This window comes from Notolepis coatsorum (genome assembly GCF_963971535.1).
Source record: "Notolepis coatsorum genome assembly, chromosome: 18".
Classification (NCBI taxonomy): Eukaryota; Metazoa; Chordata; class Actinopteri; order Aulopiformes; family Paralepididae; genus Notolepis; species Notolepis coatsorum.
Window position 1 is genome coordinate 48,677,419 of NC_140182.1, and position 23,999 is coordinate 48,701,417.

Sequence of the window (23,999 nt, forward strand, 5' to 3'; positions counted from 1 at the left end):
CCCAAACGCACCCCACTTCGGTGGCACTTGGGAACGAGAAGTGCGCTCCATAAAGACAGCCCTGTACGCAGTACTTGGGGCCCAGACTGTGGCGGAAGAAGTCCTAATGACAGTCCTCACGGAGATTGAGGGAGTACTTAACTCGAAGCCCCTCGGATATGTCTCCAGTGATGTGGCGGATATCGACCCAGTTACCCCCAACACACTCCTGATGGGGCGGCTAGATCCTGCATTACCCCAGACAATGTACCGGCCTGAAGAAGCGAACGGCCGACGAATGTGGAGGTACAGCCAAGTATTAGCCGACAAGTTTTGGAGCAGTTTCCTACTGCACTACCTACCGTCTCTACAGACCCGCCAGAAGTGGGTAAAGGAGAGAGACAATTTGACAGAAGGAACAGTCGTCATGATTATTGATCAATCACTGCCCAGAGCTATGTGGCCGGCCGGCCGCGTAAGCAAAGTGATCACCGGTGCCGACGGCAAGGTCCGAGCAGCTGAAGTGCTCGTCCAGGGTCGCACTTACACCCGTCCCGTGGCGAGGCTCATAGAACTGCCCCGACTCCCAGACACAATCGATGATGACCATGACCCTATAACCCTATGACTTTGTGAAGTTGACTGACCCCTACAGCAAACCCTTATGTGTAAATAGACAACGCGATTAATCTGTCTCTGTTTAACTGATTAGGTCTGGGACCAATCAGGGGGTGGCTGTTGTGAAGGGCCAGATTAAACCGAATATATATATTTATTTATATATATTTAATTGTATTTGTATATTCTCTAATATTCCCTGATATCCCTTGTATATTCCTTGTACAATATGCATTGAATATCCATTCTAGCCTACTGAACATCCCATAATAGTCTCCATTCTACTATTGGTCGAGACCTTGGTGCCAGGCTGCCATACCCCTCAGACCCAGTTCAAACGTACCGCTCCACATGTACGAACAAGTCCTAGTTCCGCGTAGGAATCTGACTACCGCACCACTAATGGGACTATTTGTTCATAGTGCGTATATATACTGCGCTACTAAAGTAGGACTTCCTTTTCAGTCCAGTTTCTTACCCTCCAATAGAGTCACAGACGTAAAGCCTCCCCGCGACGCCACGTGTGGGAGTAAGGCCAAGTTCGCCTACCATCGGTATTGAGACATCGTGTATATTAATATTTGAATAGTCATATTTGGCACTATATCGTCGAGTTGGACGTAGTCTATTAAGCTAATAATAGTCTGTTAATATATAGTGCTTCGTGCGGTGAGAATACTACCGTAGTCAGTACCCCATCGTTTCGGGCAGAGAACTGGCTGCTTATCCAGGGTGGTTGACCCCACGTGAAGCTGCACCCGAGGAGCCCCAGAGCCGACGAGCGAGTGGATCTGTATACCGGATTATTCTACCGACGACAGCCCGCCTTCCCAGGCACGGATTATGCTTTGTATACTTTGATTATTCCATGGATAAAGACCCCCGACACTGCCGTGTGTTGGTACCCCCCCCCCTGGAGAGGACGCAAGGTGAGGAGACGCTCTGCAAGACGAGGTCGCTTCACGTCTCTCCCCCGTGGACCGGACGCCGGCCCACAAAGAGTCCACCTGCTTTCATCTGTGGTCCAAGGATCGCCGGCGCATTGAACGGCACTACAGTGGGTTCACCTGGGATACCCTTGGCCGGATGAGGCAGCCGGATTCTACCCCCCCCCCCCCCTCCTACTCCTGTCGGCTTACAAGCGACCGGATTAACCCCCCTAGTGTGTCCAGTATATAATCATTAAAGTATCATTGCTGTTATTCCTTAAACTATTCCAGGTCGTATATGTACCACCTGCGCCTTCAGAGATTGGACATTCTCTATTGATATACCGACGAGTACTCTTGCCATAAAAGTGCATACTAATTCCATTCATAAATGTGATTGATTTGATTAAGTGCTTGCTCTACACACCATCGCTGTGTAGAAATAAAGACCTATTTCTAATTCGTACATTTGTGTTGGATCCGTTTCATCTACGTGACAGTGTTCATCATAATATATTTATGCCGTGTACTGGGTGGCCGAATATTAAGTACAAAGGTAGTGGTAGTAAGTATCATATCTAGTAATACAGTCAGGGAATTGTACCCCTCAGTTACAATCAGTGACCTGTTTGGCAATCAGTTTTTCAAATACCTTGGACACTATGGGTAGAATACTAATGGGCCTGTAATTGGATGTCATGAGAGGGTCACCACTTTTAAATAAAGGGACCACAACTGGGCTATGGCGTCCTCCGTGGACCTGTTTGGGTGGTATGCAAACTGCAGGGGGTCCAGGGTGTTGGGTAGGGAGGAACAGATGTAGCCCTTCACTAGCTTCTCAAAGCACTTCATGGCTATGGAAGTGAGAGCTACAGGGTGATAGTTATTGAGGCAAGTGGGCATGGGTTTTTTGGGTAGAGGGACGATAGTGCAATATGCTAACCTACACTATAGCACTCAACACGTTGATGAACATTGTTACTCAGCTGATAGAGTTGTACCCTTCCTGCTGTCTTGTTGTACAAAACTTGTAAGTCGCTTTGGATAAAAGCGTCTGCTAAATGACAAAATGTAAATGTAAATGTACAGTAAATGTAAATGTAGTGCCCAGAATGATCTTAAGGGTTTGATGATCATGTTCTAGTGCAGGTTTCATGGCACCGCTGTAGTGTACAAATCCCCAGTATCCGTCTATTATAAACCAAAGATTCTAATCTGTATTGTCACACAGCAATGTACACGTGGGAGCGGCTCCACAGACAAAACAAACAATGTCTTGTCTGTGGAGCCGCTCCCATGTGTACATTGCTGTGTGACAATACAGATTATAATGTTTGGTTTCTAGTTTTGGGAATGTTCATATTCTCAAATTGTAACTGAGGGGTACAATTCCCTGACTGTATTGTTAAGTATGGTATTATTAAACCACTACCTCTTGTACTTTAACTTCTGGCCATCCAGTACATGATATAGATATGATGAACACTTTCCCACCTGATGAAACGAAGTCCACACAAATGTACAAATCGAATATTTAATATAGCAAAAGGTATATACAACGTTCACTTGTTTACACTTATGATTTGAAATGCACTTGTATGGCAAATGAGTATTCGTAGGTAAATCAACATTGAATGTCCAATCTCTGGTTACGCAGGGAGTAAGTATACAACCCGGTTCTTTAGGGAACTATAGCGATGGTACTTAAATGATTATAGCTGGATACACTAAGGGGGGGGGGGGGGGGTCCCGCTGGTTGTAAGACAGTAGGAGGGGGGGGGGTAGAAAAGCCGCTGGCGGTATCCCATCTGGCCGACGATTTCTTGGGAGAATTCAAAGTCTTGAACACGGTGCCCACAGAACCTCGGTCCGCAGATGAATACAGCTGGACCCTCTGGTGGACGGTAGCTGCCGGTCCACAACGGAGAGACGTGAGGCGACCTCACTGGTGTAGAGCGCCGTCTCACCTGGACTCCTCTCCGGGGGGGTAGTTCCAACACTCAGCAGTGTTGGCCGTTATCCATGGAATAATCAAAGCACCCAAAGCATAATCCAAGCCGTGGAAGGCTCGCCGTCGTCCGGGTAAAGTAATCCAATGTACAGGTCTCCTCGTCCTGGCCCGGAGCTCCTCGGATGCAAGCACCACTAGTGGTCTGCCCAGCCTGGTTAAGACTCCAGATAACGTCAGGAACGATGGGGGTACTGATAACTTTATAACTCTAACCGAACGATGCACCATACATAAATAGACTATTATTAGCTTAATAGAATACGTCCAACTCGACGGTACAGTGCCAAACTATGACAATTCAACTATTAATCCACACGATATCTCAATGCCTATTCTGAGGCCAAGTAGGCCTTACTGCACCACACGTGCGTCGTGGGTGAGGCTTCGCGTCTGTTACTCGGTTGGAGGGTAAAGAACTAATGGACTAAAAGAAAGTTCTACTTTACTTGCGCCATATATATATGCGCTGTGAACAAATAGTACCATTCGTATTTCGCCAGACGTATTCCTACGCGGAACCGGGCTTGCCACGACATGTTGGGCGGCACGATTGAACTTGAACCTAGGGGTATGGCTGCTGGCGCCAGGTTCTTGTCCAATGGTAGAATGAAACTATTATGGGCTGTTTAGTAGACTAAAGGGATATTCAGTGCATATTGTACAAGGAATATACAGGGGATATCAAACGATATACAAATACTATTAAATATATATCCATAAATAAATATATATATTCGGTTTAATCTGATCCTTCACAACAGCCGCCCCCTAATTAGTCCCACCTAATTAGCTAAGCAGAGACAGATTAACCGCACTGTCTACCACTCAAGGTCCGCTGTAAGGGTCAGTCAACTCACAAAGTCATGGGGTCATGGTCATCATCGATAGTATCTGGGAGTCGGGGCAGTTCTATTAGCCTCGCCACGGGTTGTGTGTAAGTTCGCCCTTGGACGAGTACTTCAGCTGCTCGGACCTTGCCATCGGCACCGGTGATCACTTTGCTTACGCGGCCAGCCGGCCACATAGCTCTGGGTAGTGACTGGTCGATAATCATGACGACTGTTCCTTCTGTCAAATTGTCTCTCTCTTTTACCCACTTCTGGCGGTCTAGACAGGTTCGCTGGAAGCGTCGCACCGCTTCTCTTCCTTGAAGTATCCAATAGCGACGTCTGATCTCCGCGAAGACTCTCTCTGCTCCTGCGTGGTGTACATCCTCGTCGTATTTCTTTATGATCAGCTCTGTGACCTTGTGTCGGCTGTTCAAGACTATCGGGTACTTAATGTCATCCGGTAGATCGGGGGCTCTCCGCAGGCGACCACCCACTCTGATGAGATTATGGGCGTCACTCTCGGGTGCCAGGTGGAGCAGTCTGCTGTCTGATGGGACGGGCTTTCCTCCCTGTAGACAGTCTAGCTCATCGGGGAACGAGTCTCTCTGGGCTCGTTGTAGTAGAAGAAGTTCTGCTTCTTCGTAGTCAGCTGCTGACATGTCAGTGGTGGACTGAATCTCTGGGTGGTGCCACAGGAATGTCTTTTGCTGCGCACTCTCTAGGGTAATGCAGTCATCTATGTTGGGGTCTGTGGAGGCGACTGTGCTTAGTCCACAGAACATAGGTTTCTTGTTTTCGGCCTCCTCGTTACTTGCTTCCCGTGGGGTGGGCGTAGGCCACTCTTCTTCCGGGAGCTTGAGGAATTCTGGTCCGTCACTGTAGATGTTGCGACGGGTGAGGTCATCCAGGGACATTCCCCGGGTGATGACGTCAGCTGGGTTGTGTTTGGTGTCCACATACCGCCAGCTCGCTGCTTCTGTTAACTCTTGAATCTCGGTGACTCTGACTCCCACAAAGACTTTGTATCTGCATGAATCAGACTTGATCCATGTGAGTACTGTCGTGGAATCTGACCACAAGATTGTTCTGTGCACCGGAATGGTGAGTTCACGTTGGATTAACGTGGCTAGATGCGCTCCTGCTAGGGCTGCGCAGAGCTCTAGACGCGGGATAGATTGTTGCTTTCGTGGGGCTATTCTTGAGCGAGCCAGGATGAAAGCAGTGTGTATCTTTCCTCCCTTCTCTTGGGCACGCAAGTAGGCCACCGATCCATAGGCTACTTCGGAGGCGTCGCTGAAGACGTGTAGATCAATCTTGCATGTCTCTGGCCTCACTGTGGATGGGAAGTAGCTGCGGCATATATTGACGCCTGGGAGTGAGCGGAGTTCCGTCTCCCACTCTCTCCATGTTGAGGCAAGGTGTGCGGGTATTGGGTCGTCCCAGCCCTGGTCCTTGTCCCATAGTGCTCGTACAATCATCTTTGCCCTGGTGGTGTAAGGTAGAATACATCCCAACGGGTCATATTGTCTGGCGAGTGTTCTGTACACACTCCGTCTGGTGGTCGGTGTCGCCGTCGACCTTCCCTGCTCTGTCAGGGGTTTGTGTCTATAGTGGAGCGAGTCTGTTTTGAAGCGCCAGACTAGTCCTAGTGTCATTTCTTGGGCTTCTCCTGGGATGGTCGCCATCCAGGTCTCGCTGCTGGCAGCCTTGTCCGCGGGGGAGAGGCTGCGCAATACGCGCGGGTCACTGCTGGCCCACTGCCTGAGATCAAAGCCGCCTTTGATCAGGGAGGCGCGTAGCTTGATTAGGAGAGCCTCGGCTTCTTCTTGAGTCGAAACGCTTTGTAAACAGTTGTCCACGTAGAAACTGTTCTTCACACTGTGTCGGACCTCTTCATCTGCTGTTGGGTCCTCTGCGACGTGTTTCTGTAGTGCAAATGTAGCACAGCACGGGCTGCATGTGGTTCCGAAGGGGAGTACTTCCCACTGATAGATGGCTGGGTTCTCATCTCCGATCCTCTCTCTCCATAGGAACCGCAGCAGGGGCTTGTCCTCCTCCACTAGTCTCACCTGCAGGAACATTCCTTTGATATCCCCGCTGATAGCCACCTTGTCCTGGCGGAAGCGCAGTAGCACGCCTAGTAGGGAGGGGCCGAGTGTGGGGCCGGGCAAGAGCTCTTTATTCAGATTTTGGGATCCGATCTGGTAGCTGCAGTTAAACACAATGCGATCCTTGCCGTTGTGGTGGACCTTGTGATGCGGCACGTACCATGATTCGGTCGTCTGATCGGCCTCTTTAATGTCAATCTTTGTCACGTGTCCCGCTGTGATTAGCTTCTCAATCTCAGCGCGGTACACACGCTCTTGAGCGGGGTCTTTGGCTAGGCGCCGCTCCGTGTTCAATAGATAGCGCTCCGTGGCGTCTTTCTTTGCGTGAAAGGTGGGCATTCCCTCTCGCCTCAGGAGTGGAGTTGCGTATCTCATCACTCCGCCGACTGTGACTCTCTTTGTCCCTTGCTCGAGTAGGTTGATGGCGTAAATGTCTTCTTTAGAACGAATATCTTTCTTTTCGTTCTTAAAGGGCATTGTCTCTAGTGTCCATAGCCTCTCGACATGCTGCAGGAGAGTGGTGTCTTCTTCTGTCGTTCTGGAGTGGAGGCAGCTAGTGGCTGCTGTTCGGTTGAGAGATTTAGCGAGGGGGCCTTGTAGTGTCCACCCTAGGCGGGTCTCGACTGCTGCAGGACAGCCTCGGGGTCCTGTATGGACCCGGTCAATCGGGACTATGAGTTCTGCATGGTCGGAGCCTATCAGCAGGGTCGGGGTAGCGCCGTCTATGAGCGGGATAGGTAGTTGTCGCAGGTGCACATATTTATCCATCAACTTGGCGATAGGGTAGGTGTACTGCGATAGTCCTATTTCTTGGCTGGTGAAAGCATTTGTAATCCTATACCGTCGCTCTGGCTGCCCGTTTGCTGCGATAGTGAAGGAGACATTCTCGCCCTTTATCGTCTTTAAATCTCTTCTTATTGTCCGAATCGTCATTTCGTTCTCGCTCCCCCGCAGTCCCAGCTGGGCCGCAGCGGACGCGAGCAGAAGGGTCTTCTCTGACCCGTCATCAAGGACGGCGTAGGTGTCCATGACTTTATCTTGGTAGCTCAATGTTACACGGACTACCTTTAAGAGCACTTGGGCGCCGCTGCTGCTGGCGGGGTCAATGTACATGACACTTGCCTTGGTGCCGCTCGATGGTGCAGGTGAAGGCCGTCTTCTGTTACTGTCGTGTAGTATATCTAGATGGGCTCCGTCGCACCGACTGCACCTTTTCTTTAGGCGGCATTCGGCTGCCATGTGTGCACATCGGTAACAGCGCCTGTTGGACTTTATCCATTGACTCACTTCTTCTGCATTCATCTTTGTGAACAGGTCACATTGTGACAGCCAGTGTTCTTTCTCACAGTAGGGGCACGCCATCTTCCACTTCTCTTTTCTCGAGGGGGTACTGTGGCTCTTACTGCTCGGTACTGACTCTGATTGGTGCATGACAGTCACCGATCTTCTTCCATCATTTATTCTCCTGGGTCCCTCTCTGGAGCTTGGCGTGCTCCGCCCGAACGTATCCAGTCGTAAGCTGCTGACTTCTCTCGCCAGGAAGTCGGCTAGATCAAGGAGGGATGGTTCGGGGCCGTTAGGATCCCGGTAGTCTCTCTGCCGCCTAAAACGCTCTTGTCTTGCGGGTGGCAGCTTCTCCAAAATCCTCTCGACGTTAGAGTTGGCGTATAGCTCATGCATGCCCTTTTCCCGTTGCGCTCCCAGCATCCCTACCAGGGACTGCACTTTGATTGACAGGTCGTCTAATGAGCGATTGTCTGTTGCTGGGGGTAGGCGATCAATATGCCTTATCTCTTGGATTACGTAATCCCATATACGTCCATATCTCTGGTCCAGCGCGGCTAGGGCCGCTGTGTATGGGGTCGTAGAGGTGGCATAGGCTAGCGCTATATTGTGCGCTCGCGGTACTTTCAGGTGCTTCAGTAATATTGCATACTTGTGGCGTTCATCAGCGACATCCACCATCATTGTCTCTAAGCACATCCGGAGCTCCGTGATTCTCATAGGTGAAGTCTGGAAACGACGGCGTGGCAATGTATGACGCCGTGGATGGCTGATACATCGGCGAGCGTTGGGGGAGAGACCTCCTAGGCGAGTCCCCTCTTGCGCCTCTCTGTGGGCTGGTACCGACAGGGTACCATGGCCCGCTGGTCCAGGTGCTATTCCTCGGGGCTGGTCGTGCGTCGTGCTCACCCGTGAATAGAGTCGGGGGTCTGTAGCGCAGCGCCGCGGGGGTATAGCCTGGGCTGTACTGGACCTCCTGGTCCGGTGGAGTACTGTGCTGTCGTCGGGCTTGGTTCTCCTCCTCTCCCTCTTCTTCCTCTATCAGGTCTTCCAGATCCTGTAATCGTTTATTTAGCTTCTCCGCAGTGTATGCCGCTCCTTCCTTGTAGCTGGGTCTCGCTTGGACCGGTCTGGGAAGGGGGTCTGCGGGGGGTATAGGCTTGGTCTGTTGGTCAAGTTCAGGGTTGCTTGCTCGGTTAGGAGACGCTGCCCTTGACTGTTGTCTCGACGAGTTCCTTGAACCCCTGGCGGAGGGAGAGGGTGTTGCCTTGCGGATCAGCTGCTCCATTAGCTGCGCTTGTAACTTGTCGCGCTCGACTTCGCGCTTGGTGAGATCTGCTTCTCTTTGGGCACCGGCAGCGGCGCGCTGGGCGTCGGCCCGGTCTCTTGCCATATTCTCTTCCGTCTGAAGGCGTCTCATCTCCAGGCGTGTGCGCTGTTCTTCGCTCCGTTGCTGTGCTTGGAGTCGATCGCGTTCGCCCTGAAGTCGGTCGCGTTCGGTAGAGGCTGTCAGGCTGACGAGGAACGCCTGTTGTAGCATCCTCTCCGCTTCGCTGGGGGAAGGCGGTTGTGGAGGTAAGCCGCTCCTGTGTGAGCCGCTCCTGGGTGTACTCGTTGGGGAGTCCTGGAGCTCTATTTTCTCGGCGCTCTCCTCCTCTTCTTCCGTGCAGAGTTCTCTCTCTGTAGGGTTGTCTTCCTCCCGGGGCTGGTCGGGGACTACTTCTTCGGTATTGGCGGGGGGTAAAGGCATGTCAGCTCCCTCCTGGTCCCTACCGTGAGCTTGGTCAGTTACATTAGGACCTACTAGGGCCTCTGTGGTCGGGGAAACCTGGTCGTTAAGGTCAGACATAATTTTACTTTCTACTTTTACCGCGTTTACCGTTTGTCGAAGGCTAGGTAGTTGACTGACAGCGTAATCCTCTAAGTACTGAGGTGGCTGTCGTCTGCGCCGCGGGCGTTCTAGGTTAGGAGGACCGTTTCGTGGAGTGTTCATCATAGGCCATTTTAATATTAATAACACTATATTAATATTACACTAGTTACCCATCCGGCTCGAAGGACCAATTGTAACTGAGGGGTACAATTCCCTGACTGTATTGTTAAGTATGGTATTATTAAACCACTACCTCTTGTACTTTAACTTCTGGCCATCCAGTACATGATATAGATATGATGAACACTTTCCCACCTGATGAAACGAAGTCCACACAAATGTACAAATCGAATATTTAATATAGCAAAAGGTATATACAACGTTCACTTGTTTACACTTATGATTTGAAATGCACTTGTATGGCAAATGAGTATTCGTAGGTAAATCAACATTGAATGTCCAATCTCTGGTTACGCAGGGAGTAAGTATACAACCCGGTTCTTTAGGGAACTATAGCGATGGTACTTAAATGATTATAGCTGGATACACTAAGGGGGGGGGGGTCCCGCTGGTTGTAAGACAGTAGGAGGGGGGGGGTTAGAAAAGCCGCTGGCGGTATCCCATCTGGCCGACGATTTCTTGGGAGAATTCAAAGTCTTGAACACGGTGCCCACAGAACCTCGGTCCGCAGATGAATACAGCTGGACCCTCTGGTGGACGGTAGCTGCCGGTCCACAACGGAGAGACGTGAGGCGACCTCACTGGTGTAGAGCGCCGTCTCACCTGGACTCCTCTCCGGGGGGGTAGTTCCAACACTCAGCAGTGTTGGCCGTTATCCATGGAATAATCAAAGCACCCAAAGCATAATCCAAGCCGTGGAAGGCTCGCCGTCGTCCGGGTAAAGTAATCCAATGTACAGGTCTCCTCGTCCTGGCCCGGAGCTCCTCGGATGCAAGCACCACTAGTGGTCTGCCCAGCCTGGTTAAGACTCCAGATAACGTCAGGAACGATGGGGGTACTGATAACTTTATAACTCTAACCGAACGATGCACCATACATAAATAGACTATTATTAGCTTAATAGAATACGTCCAACTCGACGGTACAGTGCCAAACTATGACAATTCAACTATTAATCCACACGATATCTCAATGCCTATTCTGAGGCCAAGTAGGCCTTACGTGCGTCGTGGGTGAGGCTTCGCGTCTGTTACTCGGTTGGAGGGTAAAGAACTAATGGACTAAAAGAAAGTTCTACTTTACTTGCGCCATATATATATGCGCTGTGAACAAATAGTACCATTCGTATTTCGCCAGACGTATTCCTACGCGGAACCGGGCTTGCCACGACATGTTGGGCGGCACGATTGAACTTGAACCTAGGGGTATGGCTGCTGGCGCCAGGTTCTCGTCCAATGGTAGAATGAAACTATTATGGGCTGTTTAGTAGACTAAAGGGATATTCAGTGCATATTGTACAAGGAATATACAGGGGATATCAAACGATATACAAATACTATTAAATATATATCCATAAATAAATATATATATTCGGTTTAATCTGATCCTTCACAACACAAATACTGTTCTGAGCTGTGGCATTCATTCAGTTCTAATACTGACCTGTTTTTCCCTTTTAACAAATATGCGAGAGAATCACATATTTCATATTAAAAAAAGGTACTTTGGCTGAATTTCCTACTTTAAAACAGTGATCAGTTAGAATGTAAAAGTGTTTTTGTGTTGCATACGCAGGAAGAGTGGAGAAGAGGAGGCACATGGGCGGAGGAGTCTGCAGGTGACACACTGCACCCAGCGACCCACACACTGCCCCTCCTGGGAGGAGAGGGTCTCCGTGGAGCTGCAGGAGCAGCAGGCCCACGGGGAGGGTGAGCCGCCACTGAGCAACACCCACCAAATAGGATCAAGTTATTGGGTAACGTGGTGTGGGGTATGGGCTCAGTCTACAGAGTACATCACAAATAACAAAGACCACAGCCAAGAAATGATACGCTGTGGCCTGGCTAATGCTTCACCAGCTTGGCTTGACTCATTTTCCTCTCGACGCGCAGATCCTGTGTGACTGGTAATGTTATGGTCTCGGTATACTTGCCCTTTAAATACGTGCTTGCGTGTGCAAGAGGGCGGAGCTGCGTATCCTGTGTTCTTTTGGAGCGTACTTGGTGCACATCCTCAGAGCGCTACGCGTCCGAAAGATGTGATGATTTTTTGATCTCAACATAACTTTCTTGAGTTTTGCCATGTTTTATTCTACGGCAAGGGAGGATTCGGCCATGATCTGCCCCCTAGTGGATAGACTTTTCAACCCTACAGGTACGTGCAAAATACGCAGGCAAGTATGTGAACAACGCCATTCACAACACAGCCGTTTGTCTATTCGTACACATGGTTAAAAGAAAATATACCGAGAGCTTTCACTCAGGCCCTTTCACAAACCGATTACTTCCCAGTAGCACTTCACTATGTCGCTACTGCTGACTTTGGGACGTGCCCTCGCCACTATCATTGAACTGTATCCCCCGGAAGAGAAAGCAGCCATCACCATGGCTTATTATATTGTATTTGATGTTACAGTCAACAGGGAACTAACATTTCTAGGAATTTGTCTCATCCGTCTGTTATATGCCACGCTAGATATCAGGTCAGTTTGATAACCCCATAACTCATTGATCCACTCATCTTAACATCAAGCAGTGTCCTGCGATGTTTTTGACATTCAGAATCCAATGGGCCTCAAAATGTGTTGTTATTACAACTGACCGGCAAAAATAGCGAATGCACGTCTCGACCCCCCCCCCCCCCGGCACTGACTAGGTCAAGTGGTAGAGGTTGCGAGATCTTTACTTTGTTTTGTCACCGGGAAGTTTTTATCTGACAAGTATGACCCTGTCATTAATCAGAGGATTTCCCCTTCCCTAATCCGTCACACTGCAGCCGTCGGAGTGTTACTCGACGAAGCCTAAATGAGTGTGCTGTTGTTTTAAATTTCTTATAAAACGCTTACTGTCTAGAGTCATTATTCTATATCATTTGAATAAGACTAGATTATTTACTTCTTTTTTACGTCTCTGTAGTGAGAAGACAGACATCTGTAATCATTACCGCTAAAATCTTTACATCATAAATAATGTGGAGACGGAGCAGCGTTCCTGCCGACTTTCCTTTATCATGCAGAATAGGTTCTTAAAAGTGCAACATATTTAAGGCTTACCAGGATGTTTAGAAGAAGTAACACGGAGTATTTTCCAAAAAAGTTTTAATTAAAAATACAAGGGTTACATAAGAATGCAAAAATTACCAACGAATCTCTCTTACAGCAGTAAACATGTCAGAATCCAAAAATCTAAATCTAAAATCTGTCTCATAGCAAAAAACTCTCTTTGTCATTTTGAGCAAAAGAGCAAATGAGCTAAAAAAAACAAAGCTTTGTCCTGGGACAGGTGTCTGCAAGCAAAATCTGAAAAGTCTCCCTGTGATCTGGCAAGTTGGCCTTTATAAAGGGCCCCAGATCTCTTCACTATTGGTCCAAATACAGTGATGTAATTTCTACCATCCAATCAACGTATAACACATAATGACTAACTCTCCTCCCCTCCTAGTTGTCATTGGCTGCCGTCTACTCCACTGGTTTGTAACTTAAAAAGTAATTGTAACAGTAACAGAGTGGAAAGTCCCTCTGTCTCTAGCTGGAGCAGAGGCCCCGTAAGCACATTCCTGATGGGTCCAGTCAGTATCACCAGTCCTGTGTAATACACAATACAATACATCCTTCTAGCATGAATAGCTTATATGCTTATATATATATATATATATATATATATATATATATATATATATATATATATATATATATATATATATATATATATATATATATATATATATATATATATATACAGATATATTCATACATATATATATACCTGTACTATTCAATACCCATACATAATAACACTGATTGATCACACATCATATATGTATTTTGTAGTTTAAGGCAAGTTCTTTGCCTCATAACTGTAAGACAGTGATTCTCTCTTCTGCTCTCATCTCTGTGCTCGTCTTGCTCGGAGCTGTCTCCCAAGGTCACATTCTTGCACATTCCTGTACACCACAGAGGCCCCTTGCTCTTTTCATTCTGACTTGTGCAGACCAGCCCAGACCTAGGTTCTCGTGCAAAGCGTATATGCATATATATATACATATACACATATATATATATGAATACACCTCACATATAGACACATACAGTAACATATGCCTAGATTTAAAACAGATATATACCATAAACATATGCTTAAACCTTTTACATCCCACAATTGACAGAGAGAACAGGATGTCACAATTAACCAGTGTCACTAGTTGGCCGTGACACTTCACACCGTCCTTCTGCGTTTGCTGTTTAACTCATTGACCGCCATGCTGTTTTCCCATCTCTACTCAATGGCGCCAGCGTTATTGACCATTTCCGCGATGTTTGCGGACCCATCGTGTGTTCTGTATTATAGATATGGAGACAATAGTATGGCTCATTTGACAGGCATTGTTTATAGTCCATTATACAATGGTCGTTTTACCTCGAAACTGAGATTGTTACCAAAAGCATGTTTTAGGTTCGGTAAAATATGACACTGTGATCGGTACAAAAGCATGTTTTAGGTTAAAAAAATACCAGCAGGTTACCTAAACCTTACCGTTGTCAGAAGGTACTCCAAAATGAATAAATCCCAGTCGTCCCATCGCGATCGCAATTACTTGTGTATATTGGGCATGGCTATCATACGGGAAACAATAGGTTTGAGGCATCACATTTCCGACCGATTGCTATGTCCTGATTCCCTCTGAGGGGGAGGAGTTCCTGCAGCAAAAATAAAGCAGAGAGAAAAAGACAGAGAGACCATACCCAGTTCAAATGGTAGGTGATACTGCCACCTGGCGGGATTCGATCGTCATTGCCATTTTAACCTATGCAGCGGTGCCAGGGCAGCTCTGAGCGAGTGTTTTGAATGGGACAAAACTCGTTTTTGGCGCTCAACCGTTGGCAACGAAACACGAGAATACTCGTTTTTAGCAGCCAATGAGTTAAGGGGTTGTGGCATTTCAGAAGTCGATGCACGCTAGCTATCGGAGGCTTCTGTCCCATCAGTATGGAGAACGAGCAAACGGAGAAGGAGTACTGTAGATAGGGTGAGGGTGGAGTGGGTGGAATAAGATCACTCACTCACTCACTCACTCACTCACTCACTCACTGACTCACTCACTCACTCACTCACCCATAGTTAACCACTTGCCCCTAGTGGCAGTTCACAGGCATTGCACTTTGTGTACGACGAGTTTGCTGTGTCCTTCAGGAGAAATTGTTTGATATCTTAACTATAAAGGAAGGAATCTCTGTTTGTCTCTCTGTGTGCATGTCTGCGTGTCTGTGGTGTGCATATCTCCTGAACCCGATTGACTTCACACTATTGCTGAGGAGCAAGGGAGCACAGTGTCGAATTTGGTGCCATTTGGCCAGACGGTGGCACTACAACAACAACGATTTGGCCTTTAACTTTTGAATCGTAACTCTCAGAAAAAGGATGCAGGGCAGCATCGAATGTGGTGCCATTTGGACAGACAGTGGCGCTATAACAACGTATGTTCCACACGGTCCACGCGGGGACGTTCTGAATGCAATGCTGCAAGCAGCACCTCCAGGGGTGAAACAGTCACATGCTCCGAATGGTCATGTTTTGAACGGGCACTGCACTAGTAGATCAAATAGAGCATGTGGCCTCCAGTATGTAGAAATGACACAAGAGTGTTGAAGAGATACCTTTCCATTGGGAAGATTAAAATAGCTTACTTTTGTTCACCAGACAACATCATTACACAGTTGTAAAAACTCTCTAGAATTAGAATCTCTTTATTTGACGAGTACAAGTACTAGAGGTGCCCTTCAGTTGCCCTAAAATGTAATGTTAGCATTGTCAACATTTCTCATTAAAACCAAGTGGCACTACCAGTGATCCTCTACACACTGTGAGTGGCTGCTAAATGACCAGGAAGTTCCTCTCAGAGCTTTTAAAGAAATCCCCCGTATTTGATGTCAACCCATGTTACCACACTTCTCAGAGAGCTGCACTGGCTTCCCATTGCTGCAAGAATCCGCTTCAAGGTCCTTGACCCTGGGGGAATGGCTCCCTCGAGGAGAATGGCTCCCTCCTACCTCCGGTCAATGGTCTCTAACTACACACCCTCAAGATCCCTAGGCTCTGCATCTTCTGGCCACCTCAGACCCACTCCTATCCGAGCTCCTGGGAGTCAGCAAAGAGAAGTCGGCGATTCTCTGTCCTTGCTCCACAATGGTGGAACGAACTTCCCTTCACAGTCAGGACAGTTGAAACCCACTCGTCGACTAAAAACACACCTCTTCAATCAATATCTGAATATTTTTTCTTTTACTATTATGTACTTTACTACTATCTACTATGCACTATGTTACTATCCTTATACTACTACCTATCATACTAATATGTCTATACTATTAGTATCTACTATGTATGGGTCAAGCGCAGACTAAATTTCGTCGGCGACCAAAAAATTGCATGTGTGTGTTCCTGTGTGTGCCGCCCATCGCATGTGTGTGTCACTGCATGATAAATAAAGACTTCTACTACGTACTATGCTAATATGTCTATACTACTATGCACTCAGAGTGTAACACTCAAGTTTGACACTGTTTGACAAACAATACCACTTACCCTTAGGTGCCAGTGTTGTAGCCCTCCTGCTGACTTGTTGTACACAATTTGTAAGTTGCTTTGGATAAAAGCGTGAGCTAAATAACTAAATGTAAATGTATATTTTTTTAACTCATGGCTGATTTTGTTATTGGCCGTCTGAGAATGATGTTCGAAATATGTTCTGCTCTCTGGACAGTGTCTTGAGCAACTTGTTTATACATTCATCTGAAAGGTGTCTCCATCCAAGGACAAAAGAAAAAAGACGACAGTAGCCTAGCTTAGCACAAATGTATGGAAGTGGATACGACTAGACTAGCCTAGCCTAAAACTCCGGGAGAGGTGTTTTTGGCCAACAGCTAGGCTAACTGGTCCGTATCCGCATCCATTCTTTTGTGCTAAGCTAGGCTGGCTAGTAGTCTGATATCGTTCCACTGAACGTGCAGAGAGGAAATTGGTATCTATCTTCTTGTCTAACTCTGGAGAAGAGGGTGAGCACATTTCCCATAATGTTGGTGTGTTCCTTTAACAGAGAGAATACATGTAATCAGATTTTTGGTGCATGGATTGGTGTTACTTGTGGGTTTAGAAAGAATCCTTGAAATTTGGTTGTGTATATGATTCAAAGTGAAGAATATCATATGTTGTGCTGCTGTTAACAAGGTTTAATGGCACAATATATGTCTGGATAATCTGCAACAATATCCATGGAAATTTAGATGCTTTTTTGGAAACTACTGGGTTCCACGCACAACTTTATGTTGACCTTCACATCTATGACTACGTTCCAACATCCAGGGACCCAAAACGCATCAGCCTGCAATGTCTTTGTAGCCTTTCCGCTATCGAAAGAAAAACATTGATTTGGGAGGCGGATATGAATGGGGTTCATATACATCTGAGCCATTGTTGCACTTGACTGTCCACTGTCTGAATGCTAATAACAACATTGGCTTTTTTCCCATTGCGCTTCAGGGGGAAAAAAAATCTGTGAAATTGCTTGATCTCCTCGTCAGCCCAGTGAAAGACCTCACTGTTGATGATAATTGTTGCGCGTGGGCCTGATTATTCCTGCAGCATGGTTTCTGCCTGTCAAGTGACAGAATAATTACACACCAGGCTTAATGGCACTCCCAAACAGTGGAGGGAGTGATTGCAGTGGATGTGAAGAGAATGCTGATGGTTCAGAGAGAGAGAGAGAGAGAGAGAGAGAGAGAGAGAGAGAGAGAGAGAGAGAGAGGCAGTGCAGTACTGCAGTCTCCAACCATCCTTTGTTCCAGTCCCTGTTTTATTTGCTGACGGCTGCCTCCTCCCCTTTGCGGTGAAGCGAGCCCATTGGAGGACAGCAAAGTCACGGGTTGACGAACGCTGATGGGCGGGTCCTGGGTGTGATGGGTTCTAACTGTTGCTGAGGTGTTTTGAATGGTTAGTTGACCACTGCCTGTCCTTCCCCGGCTCTGTAATACCTGGGAGACTGGGAGGAATGTGCTGAAAGTGTCTCAGGATCAGTCAATTCCTCAACAGTGATGAGCCAGGTAGCCCATAGCTACCGTCTGAGGCGCTGATGGCTTCAGGCTACATTTTGTTTGATTGAGATTGGACCCACGACTTCTTGTAGTTCTCTACAGTATATTTAACTTGCTTTGAATCTGCTGCCAAGAAAAGTTTGGCAAATACTCCTGCTGTCTACAGGCAGGCCTCACTTTAAATGGAGCAGGAGGGGGGGACCAGGGTTCATCCTTAGTTCAGAGCTTATGTGCTGCAGAGGTAAACCATCCAGAGGGCTTCGCCTGGAAGCAGTTGTTAGAAGAGCTTCCTTTTTACATCAAGTTACCTTTGCTTGTATTGCTTTAGATACTGTATATGCAGTTATCTCTGCTTGTATTCCTTTAGATACTGTATATGCAGTTATCTCTGCTTGTATTCCTTTAGATACTGCATATATGCAGTTATATCAGCTTGTATTCCAGTAGATCAAGAGATTTCAAGAGATTCAAGAGTTTGTTTATTCATCACATACATACCAGGGCATACAGTGAAATGCGGTTGGCCATGCCCGCTACGATTGTGCAAAAATACAATAGTAATAATAGTAAATAGTAATAAAATAAGTAGAATAGACATGATAAAATAGACATGTTAATAAATCACTTAAAGGCACTGGGTCCTATGTACACTACTATACAATATACAGTGTTTACTTCTATGTCCCTATGCTATACTTGCTGTTACTAACTATACTATGCAATAATCACAACAAGTTATTTTCTTAAAGTTTCCTTTTTTCCCTTCCTTTAAAGTGTCTTTTTCTTGTGTGTTTAAAGTGACCTATGGTGCGTTTGTGTGTGAGCGAGTGCAGAATATTGTGTTGTGTGTGTTCATGTGTGCTTGTGTGTGGAGAGATCAGTGTTCAGTGTTCTGATGGCCTGAGGGAAGAAGCTGAGCCTTAGTCTCTCTGTTCTTGTTGCGTATATGCAGAGGCACTTGCCTGACCACAGCAGCTTGAACAGGCTGTTGTTGGGGTGATGAGGGTCCTTCATTATTCTGCAGGCTCTGGATTTGCACCTCCTATGGTATAAGTTCTGCAGGGGTGGTAGTGCAGTACCCGAAGTACACTCTTCTGAGCGCACCACTCTCTGTAGGGCCTTTCTGTCCTGGGCCGTGCTGTTTCAAAACCAGGCAGTGATGTTCCCAGTCAGAATCCTTTCTACAGCCCCGGAATAGAAGGAATGGAGTATCTTCCCTGATACTCTGAACTTCCTTAGTTGTCTCAGGTGGTAGAGGCGCTGTTTCGCATTTTTTACCACAGTGTCTATGTGAGTTGTCCATGTCAGGTCCTCTGTGATGTGGACTCCCAGGTACTTAAAACTGCTCACCCTGTCTACGATAGCCCCATTTATCCACAGTGGCTTGTGTATCCCCTGCTGTATTCTCCTAAAATCCACAATCAGCTCCTTGGTTTTACCAATGTTCAGGAGTAGGCTGTTATCCCGGCACCAGCGTGCCAGTACATCAACCTCCTCCCGGTAGGCCTTCTCATCATTGTTAGAGATCAGCCCCACCACCACGTGTCGTCCGCAAACTTCACTATGGAGTTGGAGCTGAACCTGGCCACACAGTCATGTGTGTACAGTGAATACAGCAGGGGGCTGAGAACACAGCTCTGGGGGGACCCGATGCTCAGGGTGATTGAGTTGGAGGTGTGTCCACCCACCCTGACCGCCTGGGGTCTGTCGGTCAGAGTGTCCAGGATCCAGGCGCTCAGAGTGGCATTCAGACCCAGCTCAATCAGCTTGTCAACCAGTCTGGTGGGGACTATGGTGTTGAAAGCTGAACTATAGTCAACAAACAGCAATCTCACATATCCCCCTTCTGACTGTCAAGGTGAGAAAGGGTGTTGTGCAGTACCTGGGAGACCGCGTCGTCAGAGGACCTGTTTGTCTTGTAAGCAAACTGCAATGGGTCCATGGTACTAGGGAGGGAGGCACAGATGTAATCCTTGACCAGCCTCTCAAAGCATTTCATGACCACAGAGGTGAGTGCCACCGGTCTGTAGTCATTTAGGCCTGCTGGGGAGGAGTTTTTTGGTACAGGGATCCCTTTAGATACTGTATATATGCAGTTATCTCAGATTGTATTCCTTTAGATAGTATATATGCAGTTATCTCAGCTTGTATTCCTTTAGATACTATTATATGCAGTTATCTCAGCTTGTATTCCTTTAGATACTGTATATATGCAGTAATCTCAGTTTGTATTCCTTAGAATCTAAGGAATACAAACTGAGATTACTGCATATATGTATCTAAGGCTTAGATACATATATGCAGTAATCTCAGTTTGTATTCCTTAGATAATGTATATATGCAGTAATCTCAGCCTGTATTCCTTTAGATACTGTATATATGCTGTTATCTCAGCCTGTATTCCTTTAGATACTGTATATATGCAGTTATCTCAGCCTGTATTCCTTTAGATACTGTATATATGCAGTTATCTCAGCCTGTATTCCACTAGATGCTGTATGCAGTTATCTCCGCTTGTATTTGTAGTTTGTATTCCTTTAGATACGATACTGTATGCAGTAATCTCAGTTTGTATTCCTTTAGATACTGTATATATGCAGTCATCTCATTTTGTATTCCTTTAGTTTAGATACTGTATATGCAGTCATCTCATTTTGTATTCCTTTAGATACTGTATGCAGTAATCTCAGTTTGTATTCCTTTAGATACTGTATATATGCAGTTATCTCAGCTTGTATTCCTTTAGATACTGTATATGCAGTTATCTCAGCATGTATTCCTTTAGATACTGTATATATGTGCAGGTTCATATGTTTAGCTTTTAATTTCTAAGGAAATTCCTTTTCAGAGAAGTTGGTGAATTTGATGAAATCAAAACTGATGGGATTCATTTACACCCATTCAGTCCATTTATATGGAACGCAGAGAGAGGGGGGTGTTAAAAATCTCTATAGTGCAATATGATACTGTAGGTCTTTGTCTGGCCATGGCATGTGAACTGAATACACCAGTAGCTACATGAACCATATCTGTGTTCCCTGCCTGCAGTGGTGGTCCTTAACGTGGCTGACGGCCGGAGTAAAGAGTTGCTGGCTCACTACCACCTTCCTGTTGGCCACTTGCAGCCCTTCCATCACTACCACTTGGAGCTGGTACAGGTGAGATCAGCAGATCACTATGGACTCGCTTTCCTCATTTAAGGGTTGAACATACTGCAGTACTGCACACGTCCATTAACTTGTAACATATCTCATGCCTACTCCTTCCGACACCTCTCCAATCCCCATCTGTCAGCCGGTTGGCCCGACAGATTATCGCGCTCCATCCTCTGTGTTATTGAAACTCATATAAAAAAAGAATATCCCTCTATTCAAAAATATTTAAAATGAAAACTCTGATGTATGATGTCACATATCAGCACCTCTCCTGTTACCAAACTAGGCGACTACCCTCCTTGATACCCCAGTATGAATGTAGGTTCACCTCGGACCACACACCATCATCATTACGGTATGTCTGGCTGTAAAAAGGAGGAGAGAGAGCCGCCGGCGCTGTCTGTGAAACTAGGAGCGCTCATCCTCCGCGCCGCGTGGAGCAGAGAGAGGTGGTGCTGTCTGTGATACTAGGAGTGCTCATCCTCCGCGCCGCGTGGAGCAGAGAGGCGGGGCTGTTGGTATTAAGCAGGCTGGACGGCTCCAGGCACGATCCATGAAAAGGGAGCCGTTTGCACTGTGGGAATAGACATGAATAATCCATGCCGTCTTTACTCTTCACAGTGCTCCTGTGTGCTGTATGTGATTGCATTCATGCTACCGTATTTGTATTTATCAGGTTTTTGAGCTAACAAATGGTTTCTTAACGTCTAGGCAATATCCACTCTGGCATATGTGTAGAAGTATACTTTTGTATTGTAACTTAAAAAATTACATTATTTTAAAATGTATGTTTCTAACAATGTCTTACAAATGGATGAGAAAAGCCAAGGCACTAGACTTGAGAGAATGAGAAATGCCTTTATTGCATTGGTAAGTTCTATATACAGAACATGATTAAAATATTGACTAGCATTGAAGAAGGCAAGACGCCGAAACGCATTAGTCAATATTTTAATCATGTTCTGTATAGAATTTGCCAATGCAATAAGGGCTTTTTTGTATTAGCACAGATGGCATTTAATCCCCTTCCACACAACAGCAATGTGATTTCTGTTTACACAGTAACACAATAGTTGAATTGGAAAATCCTCTAAGAAAGGCTAATGTAGCCTATTATGTAATCCCAATGTAATGTCCCAAACATGTATTGTGGAAAACATTATTGTTATTGAATTTACAAGTTGTTTAATTAGTCAATGATGTAATCCAGAGGAGCCCTTTTTCTAATAATAGCTCAATTAAATCATGTAGTTAAAATAAATAATAAACTGAAGCCAGCAGCCAACAGCCCCGGGCACATTATAAAACTCACTACTGTGTTTTGAGCAATCTGGATAGATTCACTAAATCATTTTAGACTCAAAGACTCTAACTAAGCAAACACGTAAGAGCAATAGATTAGATTAGATTAGATTAGATTCAAATTTATTGTCAATTATACAGCACAAGTACAGTACAACAAAAAGAAGTTTGGCATCCAACCAGAGTGCAAATGTAACAGTAAAGTGCAATAGCAATATACTGTACAATGTACAGGTAATTAAACTGGATATTAAATATATAAACGGTATGTATAAATATATATATATATTGTGACGAGCCTGATGGGGTACAGACTCGCCACGGTTCAAATACAAACAAATTCAAATGTATATATATACAGCATTATTGTACATGCTATCATGCAGAGTTATATGGGTTATATGCAGGTATATTCAGACAGATATTGATATATATATGTGGTAACTATAAATATGTATATATACGGTATATACAGCATTATTGTACATGCTGTATATACTGTTATAGTACATGCTATGCATTATTGTACATGAATAATAACAGCAGTGGTGTCCTGTGGGGTCTGATGCTCCTGCTCTTCAGTATGAACCTGCCCTCTTTAGCTGTTAGCATCTGTTCTGGGTCTGCTGCTGTGAATTGAATTAGTGTGAATATTATTACACATGACTGGTCCTACTTCCTCTACAGACCTCCAGACTACAGTCGTTGTGAATGTCTTGAATGACATTCAAGAATCAAGAATCAAGAGGTTTATTTGTCACATACATGGGCCCTGTTTCTTGTACGTGGTTCAACTAAGTCGATCAAGATGTCATTATCCAGCTTCAGTTAACCCGATGTTTGAAGCCGGGATTTTCCTGTTCCACGAAGGTGGATTCAGTCTCGTTAACTCAAGCCAGACTTGCGACTCGGCTAAATGCGCGCGGCCGCTTTAGGTGAAAAGCCAGCACGTATCGATGGCAGAGATCCTGATTCTCTAACGGCATTGATTGATTAATTGATTTAAGACTTTATTGACAGATTGCAATACGGCTCAATCGCCTCGCCGACAAGTTAAATGCGTTATCTATAGGCTAATTTTAAGTCCCTCATTACCTCAATCAATCAGATTATATTTCTTTAAACTTGCCTGCTGGATTGAATAATCAAATGAGATCTTGCTAGCGAAAATAATTAGTTAACTGTTATACAGAATTACGATACGGCTCTCTTACCCATTGATTGATGTATAGTCAATCTTTAACTTATCTCCAATGTGGTCTAACGGGTTGTTCTTTTGACTTTCACACAGACGACCGGGGTTCGAGACCCTAGTCGTCTCCTTCTTTTTTCAATATAGGAATAATTCAATTTGGTGCACGTTGAGAGCTATATAAAGAATGACATCCTCAATGCATGTAGATTTATAATATTTTAACTTAAAACCAGGCTACTTTGGCGTATAATCATTAATATTATATTCAAAAAAATCATATTGGAAACACCGGGTTTTGAACCCCGGTCGCTGGGTTGGCAGGCTTGAGCACTACCGCTGCACCACTGTGCCAGATGGGATAAATTCATTGTTTATACATTAATGAACGAGAGACCCGTGTTTAGAATATCCTTTGTTTTGAATGAAGTTTATCTCTTTATCCTCATTCA

At 45.9% G+C, this 23,999-nt stretch overlaps 1 protein-coding gene across 1 annotated transcript in view; it reads left to right on the plus strand.

Moving 5' to 3' along the window:
- Window positions 1-23,999, plus strand: part of ccdc33 (coiled-coil domain containing 33) — a gene marked incomplete at both ends in the record, with an annotated part of 174,978 nt that overhangs the window by 83,943 nt on the left and 67,036 nt on the right. The window contains 2 exons of the mRNA XM_084335198.1: window positions 11,388-11,521; window positions 20,947-21,056. Of these exons, the coding sequence (XP_084191324.1) occupies window positions 11,388-11,521; window positions 20,947-21,056 (244 nt within the window). The remainder of the gene's footprint in view (window positions 1-11,387; window positions 11,522-20,946; window positions 21,057-23,999) is intronic.